Here is a 9951-nt window from a genome sequence, read left to right as displayed (position 1 = left end):
CTGGGTCCCACTGCTAGTTCTGGGAGGGTGGAGGAGGCAGCCAGGCTCCATGGCTTTGTTTTCTGCCTGGCAGTTGTGGCTGCTAGAATACAGCTGCTGTACTTCTCTATTCGGCCTCTGTCTCAGTCACTGGGTTCAGCTGTATTATATGCTGATCACTCAGGCAGGAATACTCGGGGCAACAGAGAGTGCACCTGCAGCCTGAATCCTCCCCTCTCCAAAGCCCCACAGTGAGCTCTGGGCTGCGTCTGAGGCTCCCGTCTTTGCTCTTCTCCCTACCCTCCTCCCCTGTTTGCCTCAATTTGCCCACCTTGAGATGTTTTGGTGTGAGGATCCCTGAGACATGTTTGTGTGTTGTGCAGGGAATCCTTTATTGAATCGTAGCTGTTTAGCTTGTTGTAACTTCAAGGGGAGAGATTAAAGGGATTCCATATGCCACCATGTTTCTGATGTCACTCCCCATTTTAGCCATTTTAAAGTGCACAATTCAGTGGCATTTAGTACATTTACAGTGTTGTACAACTGTCACCTTTATCTAGTTCCATAACATTTTTATCACCCCAAAATGAAACCTCATATCCATTAACAGTCATTCCTCACTTCTCTCTTCCCCCAGCCCCAGAAAACCACTTATCAGCTTTCTATCTCTATAGCTTTACCTATTCTGGATATTTTATATAAGATGAATGATGCAATTATGACTTTTGTTTTTGGCTTCTTCACTGAGCATCATGTTTTCAAGGTTCATCCACTAGTGAGTATCAGTGTTTCATTCCTTTCATAGCTGAATAACATTCCATTACATGCATGGACCACATTTTGTTTATCCATTCATCCATTGAAGGATATCTGGGCTCTTTCTACTTTCTGGCTATTGCAAATAGTGCTTCTATGAATGGCTTTTATATTTATAAATGGTGGAAGAAAAGCAAAAGGAGAATAATATTTCATGACACATGAAGAGTATATGAAATTCATATTTCAGTGTTCACAGATTTTGTTGGAACACAGCCACTCCCATTCATATCATCTATGGCTGCTTTCACACTATAATGGTGGAGTTGCAACACAGACCCTATGGATTGCAAAGTTGAAAATATTTGCTCCCTGGCCCTTTACAGCAAAACTTGCTGATCCTTGAGCTAAGAGGTCACAAGGGTGATTTTTAGTCATCGTCAAAGCTCTGGTTGGATGACATAATAAAGCTTTATTATTGACTTTCATTGTTATGTTCTCCCATATTTGGGGGCTGCATCTTAATTGAGAGAGAGCCCCATTGTAACATCCTATAGAAATAATACATGTATGTATTTTATTTATGTGTATGTAGTATATCAGGGTAGTAGCTGATGTATACTTACTGTGTACTTGTTCCTCTACTAAGCACTTTCCATGTATTACTTCATTTAGTTCTCATAATAATTATATAAAGTAAATATGTAGTTTTGGGTAGATGAGAAAATTGAGGTTCATAGAGGCTCTCACATCTTAAGGTCACACACTAAGTGGTTGGAGCTAGAATGTGAATGTTACAGGCTGAATTGTGTCCCCCCTCAATCCATATGTTGCAGCCCTCACCCCCAAGACCCCACAATGTGACTATATTTGGAGATCAGGTTGTTAAAGGGGTAATCAAGATAAAAATGTGAATATACTTAATGCCACTGAACTGTACTCTTAAAAATGGATAAGATGGTCAGTTTTACATTGTGTGTATTTTACTACAATTGACCAGTAACAACAAAGCCGGACAATAAAAAAACTCAGGATTTATTATGTTAATTAAAAACTATTATGTAATTTTTTTAAAAAAGATTTTTATTGGGGAATTGGGGGTGGGGAACTAGGGGAGGGGAACAGACAAGTTGCTGTTGTTTTGTTCTTCAGTCTAGTTGTGGAGGATGTTGCTTCACTGGCCCAATCTGGCACCATCATTGCGCTCTTCCCGGGTGAGGCAGATCAGTTGCCGGCTTCTGGACAGCCGCTCACAGTGCCTGCTGGCCTCTCACACTGGCTGCTGGCCGCTCATGCTGGCTGTTGGCTACACACAGTAGCCCGTGGCAACCCACTGCCACAGGGGCTGCAGCCTACGCTGTCGCCGGCGCCCACAGCAGCCCAGCTCCCAGGTTGAGCTGTTGTTCAGCATCTTAGCTGTGGAGGGCAGTGTCACTGGCCCTCATATGTGGGATCCGAACCGGGGCCCTCTGGCGTCCCAAGCCAGTTCTTAACCATTGCGCCACTCGGCCGGCCCTATTATGTAATTTTTAAAATGTAACATCAAACATGAAGAAAGAATATAAGGATAAAGATCAGCTTTTTTATTAAATACAAAAAAAAAAGGTAAAATCTAATCTGACTGGTATCCTTATAAGAAGAGGGGATTAGGACACAGACATGCACGGAGGGACCACCATGTGAGGATACAGGGAGAAAATGGCCATCTACAGGCCAAGGAGAGAGGCCCTGTCGTTTCTCAGGAGAAACGACCCTGCCAACACCTTGATCTTGGACTTCTAGCCTCCAGAAGTAGGAGACAATAAGAGGCTGTTGTTTAAGCCACTGAGACTGTGGTATTTTGTATGGCAACCCCAGCAAACAAATACAATGAAACTACTTTTCTATGTGCCAGAAAAGGCAGTCCTCAAAGCTCACAGAATATGTTGTCCCTTATTTGGACTGTATCTTTCTGAGATCCCTCTCCTTCCAGAGCCTTCCTCTTTCTCTGAGGCTTAGGCCTGGAGGCCCATCTTCTTTCTTCTCTAGATGCTTCAAGACCCACTTCCCTCAAATTCTGCTGCCTGTTTGGAGGGGCAGGGGTCCAGGGGCCCTATGTTTGGGGAGCAAATATGATGATTTGTTCTTTTCTTCCTAAAGCTTCTGCACTTGCACATCCTCTTTTTGTTCTACTTCTGAGGTCTAGGGTAACAGTTCCTCTACTGTTTCTTCTGTCCCTTGTGAGATGCAATGATAACTAAAACCACTCAGGGAACTGAGTTTCTGCAGACATTTGCAGAGGGACAGCAACCATGAGCATCCACTCCAAGATCAGAAAAGCAAGTTATTACATGTTCGTGCAACAGCAGGCTATGTACATTCAAAAGAGCATGACCAAACTCCAACCATCGACCAGGAAGGATTTCAAGAAATATTTCTTATTAGTTAGGGTGCAATTGGGAAACTGTACCAGTTTTGTTATTTTATTTTTCTTTTTAAGGAAGTATAGATTTAGGTGGGTTACTTAACTTTTTGAAGGTCAAAAGTCATTGTGAGATGAGATCAACTCTCTATGAAAACAGTAGAGAAACTCAAAAAGCATTTAATTTGGTCCCTTTATAGAGCATAAAACCTTTTGGTCCCTTAACGCCCAATAAAATTGGCAGGATGGTGGATATTCTTTATTTTGGATCCAACCTTATCAATTTTGTCAAAGAGTGATTTTTGTACAACACACTGTTTACTTTCATGGAGTGAACATTGATGGGTTGTGACAATCAGGATATAGAACAGTTCCATCATTTCCCTCAGTTTCCTTGAGCCCTTTGGAATCCATCCCTCCCTCCTCTCCTGGCTCTGGGCAACGACTGGAAGCTTGCAGCTGGTTTCCTCCGCTTCTCAACCCAGGTGCCTTTTCCCTTTGTTGATTAGCTTTGTATCTTTCCCCTGTAGTCAGTCATAGCTGTGAGGATGGATATACGCTGAGTTCTGTGAGTCCTCCTAGTGCATCATTGAACCTGGGGATGGTCCTAAGGGACCACTGACCACCCACTTATGTCTGCTTGCCAGGAGTCTCAGGAGCCCGGGATCACCATGAATCCTTCAACGGAAGAAGTCGCTCTGCCCCTCAGTAACTGCTTCCCTCTCAGGCCCCGGTCCCTTCTCTCCAGCAGTAGGGCAGCTGATGCTCTCAAATTCCTGCTCTTCTTTCTCCAGGCAGGGGAAGGTTGGCAGATCAGGAGATGTATCAGTTTCTTTCTTTTTCCTCATTTGTTTTTTCATTTTCTAGGATACAACCGCCAACAAAACTCCTTCTCTGTACCCAGATGCTCCCAGTGTTTGGAAGGAAACACACATTCAAACCAGCATAGATCACACTGAGTGTTGGTATGGGGGAAGCACAGAGGAGGTCCCTAACCATGGAGTTGGGGGGTCAAAGAAGGCTTCCTGCAGGAGGTAATATTTACCCTGGAAGGCTTCCTGGTGGAGGTGATATTTACATGGAAGTCTTCCTGGTGAAGGTGCTATTTACACTGGAAAGATGCATTGGATTTTAGGTGAGTACCCATGTCAGACTTGGGGTCTAGAGACAGCTAAGTGTTTAATGGCTGGGAGGGGTTTTTAGGCCACCCTGGAAGTAGACCCTGCTACGAGGGTTCTGCTACACAGGGTTTATTGTGGGAGGGTTTTAGCAGAAAGGGGTGAAGAAAGCAGGGTAGGATAGAGGCAGGGGCTCAGCCTGATTCCACGGGTATCCCTGGAGCCTGAATAACATCACTGAGTTAATCTCTCCTTGGGGCAAGGACTGGCCTTTTCCTCTCTGTGACCATCTGTTATTGGCTGTGGGCTGGGTCTGAGGGCTTATGCAGCTATTGGACGAGAGTGTGGTTCTTTGGAGAAGGGAAAACTGTGAGCTGTTAGCAGGCAACGTTCAGAGCTGCTGGGGGATGGGCGCTCCAGGTTCTAATGGGTGGCTGGACAGGGCATCAACAGGGTCCACAACAGGGGCTTTGGTTAGCCTAGGATGACTGGGGCTTTGAGAGGGTGGTGAGGAGCAATTAGGCCAAAGGGGGAGACCAGGGTTTTGAGTGCTGTTTTAATGAACCTGGACTTCATCCTCAGGTAATAGGGAGCCATGGGAGGGTTTAGAGCATAGGAGGGACACGGTCAAGTTAGATAGGTCTGCTCTGGAATTCCCCCATATTCAGCATGAGGACAAATGATGTCTCTAGGACTCCCCCAAGCTGATTTCTTCAATCTTGAGTGTCCCTAGATTTCCCCTTTGCCGTGAAAGTCACAAGGGGGTTAGGATTCTGCAAGCAATTGTGCGTTTCCTCTACCCCATTCTTCCCCTTCTTCTCCCATTATGCCTGCCCTTGTCCTTGCAGCGTCTCTGCTGACCAGATCTTATTATAGCCATGGTCACCTCTTCTGGGTTTGGAGGGTGACTGGCATCTGTGTCCTCAATCACTTGCCAGGACCCCAGCCCCCATCTGTGATAGATAAAATAATGAGGCTCCCCCACCCCAAGTTGTCCACATCATAATCCCCAGAACCTGTAAATATATGACCTAACATGAAAGTGACTTTGCAGATGGGACTAAGTTAAGGATCTTGAGATGGGGAGATTATTCTGGACTATCCAAGTGGGTCTCATGCAATCACAGGGGTCTTTTTAAGAGGGAGGCAGGAGGGTCAGTGAGAGTGAGAGAATGAGAGAGATTAATCAAGGTAGCTATCATCTATATGTCTGTGTGTCCATCTATCCATTATCTATTTATCTATCTATCATTGAAAGAATGAGAGAGAGAGAGAGAGAGAGAGAGAGAGAGAGAGAGAGAGAGAGAGAGAGAGGAGAAAGAGATTTTTAAAGAAGCTATGCTGTGGGCTTTAATGATGAAGGAAGGGGAAAAGGGGGGAAAAGCCATGAGCCAGGGAGTGTGGGTGCCTCTAGAAACCGGAAAAGACAAGGAATAGATTTTCCTCTAGAGCATCCAGAAGTAACACAGCCCCACTGACATCTTGATTTCAGCCCCATTAGACTCGTTTGGCACTCTCACCTACAGATCTGTAATTTTATATAATAAATTCATGTGGTTTTAGGCCTCTAAGTTTGTGACTTCTCCTATGAGTAGCCATGACAATTTAGCATAGCAAATAATAGTGATGACAATAATAACTAATATGTATTAAGCATTCAATTTGTGCCCAGAAGGGTTTTATGATTTTTATCACATTACACTTCAAATCCTATGAAATTATTATTACCCTCATTTAATTTAATTTTATTTATTTATTTATTTAAAGATTTTATTGGAGAAGGGGAACAGTGTTGGGGAATTGGGGAAGGGGAACAGCCAAGTTGTTGTCCTTCAATCTTTGCTGTGAGTCGTGGAGGTCACAGCTTGCTCAGCCCCAAGTCCAGTCGCCATTCGGCTACCACTGGGCAGCTCGCGGCTGCTCAGCTCAAGGCGCCATGTTCGATATGAGTTGCGGGTGGGCGTAGCCCACCATCCGCTGTGGGAGTCGAACCGGCAACCTTGTTGTTAGGAGCACATGCTCTCACCAGCTGAGCCATCCTGCCACCTGTTGGCAGCTCAGTGGCAGCTCAGCTCAGGCACAGCTCACTGGCCCATGTGGGAATCGAACAGGCAAACCTGTTGCTCAGAGCTCATGCGCTTAACCAGCTGAGCCACTCGGCTGGCCCTATTACCCTCATTTTACCAATGGGGAAAATTGCTTTTGGTACATTAGTTATCTCTTACCGTGTAACAAATTACTCTAAAAACTTAATGGCTTTAAACAACAATTAAATTTTTTCTCTTATGGTGTCCAGGGTCAGGAACCTGGAGGTGGCTTAGCTGGATGGTTCTGTATAAGGGTCTCTCATGAGGTGACAGCCAAGCTGCTGTCTGGAGACCTCAGTTCCCCGACATGTGGGCTTCTTCATAGAGCTGAGTGAGTGTCCTTACAACGAAGTGCCTGCTTCCTCCCTCCCCCACCGTGAATGACCCTGGGAAGAGAGAGCAAAGAGAAAGCCACAATGACTCTTATGACCTCAGATATCCCAGGTGCCACAATCTCGGAGGTCACATGATTTCACCTCTTCTTTTCACCGTTGATTAGAAGCAAGTCAGTAAGTCCGGCGCATAATCAAGGAGAGAGAATTTAGTTTCCCCGTCTTGAAGGGAGGAGGGTCAAAGGATTTGTGCACATATGTTAAAATTACTGCGTTGGTCTGTCTGCCTCCATGGTCCACACTCCTGGACGCACTGAGCAAGGACTACAGAAGAAAATATAATACAAGCCCCAGTAGTCCCTCCCAGTTTGCAACATTAGTACACGTTACTGCATCCCCTCCACAGTGATCCTTTGAGACATGGCCTATTGTTACACCCATTCTCCAGATGAAGAAACTGAGGCACAGAGAGGCAAGTCACCATCCAAGGTCACTTTGGAAATACTTTGCAGAGTTCAGGATTTGACCCCAGGTCCATCTGATCCCAGCTCCTGTTGCCATAATAGCCAACACATGGAGCTTTTCCTGTGTGCCAGGCTCTGTTCTAGGCCCATCACATACACCCACTCATATGCTCATGGCAGCCCCATGAATTAGATCCTACTAATTATTGAGCCCATTTTACAGATGGAAATGTTGAGGCATAGAGAGATTAAGAACTTTCACAGGACCCCTCATGGCTAGCAAGTAATAGAGATGGGATTTGAACCCCCGCACCTCCCAGCCCCCCACCCCTGGGAGGGCCGATCTGTTTTCAGAGTCTGCAATTACCCTCCAATGCTTCTTTTAAACATAACACAGCTCTCTTTATCCTTCTTCTTGGTGCAATTTGCTGTATTTTCACACTGGCTCTTAACTGCAGCTTTATCCGGCAGGGCCCCTTGATGTGCAAACAGAGAAACATTGATGAATCTGCTGCAGGGATCATAACTCTAAGGTGGGTGTTTTGCCTTGTGGAGAGCGAAAAGAAGGTAAAGTAAAAAGTTAGGGTTTTTCTTCCCAAGAACTTAGAACTGGTTTTTGCATTTCGTTTCTAGCTTGTAACAGATGCTCTTGGTACCTCTCCACACCCGTGACACTCAACCCCGCAGGACACATGAAACTGACATCTGTGTCTGGGTCCATGCTGTCTGCATGGAGACCAGGTTTGAGGTATCGTGGGTTGACACAAGGCTCAGTGCATGACTGACAGTAGCTGGTGGATAAATCCCCCAGCTCCCTGGCCCCTCAGTTGGGATAACTCTGAAGAGTGTGTTCTATGTGGCCTTCCAGAGGTGCCCAGTGAGGTTACACTCCAGGTTTCACCGTGTAACGTGCTTGATAACACACCCACTGTGGGCTCATTCCCGCTCCTGCCTCACTTCTCTCCCCAGCTGGAATTTTCTGGGGTCGCCTCCCTGAGAAGCTACTTTCGCTAGAATCCTTGTCTCTGCGTCAGTTTCTGGAGGACCTTAATGAAGGTGTCCCTAGACCTCCATATGAATGAGATTGTGTGTGTGTGTGTGTGTGTGTGTGTGTGTGTGTGTGTTGGGTTGGGGGCTGCGAATATGGGGAGTGCTGCTTTGCATGGTGCTGATGAGGATAAGGCTATCAGATATAGTGGAGAGCTAAAGGAAGAGGAGATGGTTAAGACCCAGGCAGAGGGTGCTGGGTTCAAACCTTGGGTCCTCCCAGTAATCTTGAACAAGTCACATCTTCTTTCCAAGCCTCAGTTTCCTTCTTTACTTTATTTTTGTAAAATAGGTGAAAGGTTGAAATTCCTACTTTACGATATTGACATGACGATGTATTTTAAATTTAGTTAGCAATGTGTCTAGCACAATGACTGGTACATGATGGCGGAGATGGTTAGTTTTAGGGCAGGCTGCGAAGATGCCCTCGAACTTGGGGCTTGCTTCATGAGGGACAGGTGATGGAAGCTCATTTACTGTTGGGTGCAATGAAAGGTGATGAGAAATGGGAGACAGATGTTGGAGGGGAAAGAAAAAAGAACAGGAGGGGAGAGAGAAGAAGAGAGAGGCCACAGTGCACAGGATAGCCAACTTCTCTTTATTGGGGAGAAAGGAGAAAATTAGGAGTTTACCACATTTTCACCATTTAGTAGCAGCTACTCAGCACAAATGCCAGTGGTGCTCTGGCAGCAATTAAGCAATTATTGCTCCTCCCCTCCCCTTTCCTGACACCCTGTTTCTTCAAAACTCTGTGAAGGAGAACAGGTTCTCCTCTTTGAATGACAGAAGCAGCATGATGTGGACTTTCAGCTTGATCCTCTTCTGGGGTGAGTATGAAGTGGAATTGGGGGGGGGCTGGGGAAGGACTTCACTGGAAATAGACCGTAGGAACAAGGGGGGACCACCAGCTGCCCAGCCAAGAGATTATAATTCTAGACTGGACACGGCAAACACCTTCACTGAGGGACCTTTGACATAAATCACTCAGCTCCAGGAATTCCATCTGTAGGGCAGAATTTCCTTACAGTCATGTGTTTGACATGTATTTCCTGAGCACCTTCTATGTGCCAGGTGCTGTTCTAGGCACTGAGGACAGAGCACCCAACAAACAGACAAGGTTCCTGCTGTCACCGGGCTGACATCCCAGTGAGAGGGAGCAGGCAGAAAACAAGCCACTAACGGATACAGCAATTACCCACTTACATCCTCAAATAGAGAACGTATTTGATCTTCATAAAATTCCTGATAATGGGTCATTAATAGCCCCATTTTATCAAGGTGAAAACTAAGGCCAAAGAGGTTAAATAATGTGCCCAAGGCCATTTATCTAGTAAGAGGTTGAGCCAGGATTTAAAAGCAGGCCCCAGGGCTGGCCGAGTGGCGCGTTGGTTAAGAGCTGGCTTGGGATGCCAGAGGGCCCGGGTTGGATCCCACATATGAGGGCCAGTGACACTGTCCTCTACAGCTAAGATGCTGAACAACAGCTCAACCTGGAGCTGGGCTGCTATGAGTCACCTGCAACAGCGTAGGCTGCAGCCCCTGCTGCAGTGGGTTGCCATGTGTACGGTATGTAGCCAGCAGCCGGTGTGAGCGGCCAGCAGCCGCAGTGAGCAGCCGTCCAGAAGCCTGCGACTGATCTGCCTCACCCAGGAAGAGCGCAATGGTGGTGTCAACTTGGGCCAGTGAAGCAATGTCCTCCACAACTAGACTGAAGAACAAAACAACAGCAACTTGTCTGTTCCCCTTCCCCCAATTCCCCAATAAAAA

General features: G+C 46.1%; 1 protein-coding gene across 1 annotated transcript in view; it reads left to right on the top strand.

The window, feature by feature from the left end:
- Positions 1-8946: 8946 nt before the first annotated feature.
- Positions 8947-9951, top strand: part of LOC109378057 (adhesion G protein-coupled receptor E1-like) — a gene marked incomplete at its 3' end in the record, with an annotated part of 33209 nt that continues 32204 nt past the window's right edge. The window contains exon 1 of the mRNA XM_019634508.1: positions 8947-9011. Coding sequence (XP_019490053.1) covers positions 8978-9011 — 34 coding nt within the window. The remainder of the gene's footprint in view (positions 9012-9951) is intronic.

The sequence above is a fragment of the Hipposideros armiger genome, unplaced genomic scaffold, assembly GCF_001890085.2.
Source record: "Hipposideros armiger isolate ML-2016 unplaced genomic scaffold, ASM189008v1 scaffold_1713, whole genome shotgun sequence".
Taxonomy (NCBI): Eukaryota; Metazoa; Chordata; class Mammalia; order Chiroptera; family Hipposideridae; genus Hipposideros; species Hipposideros armiger.
Note: the sequence above shows the minus strand (reverse complement) of the source record. Positions and strands in the feature narration are given on the sequence as shown.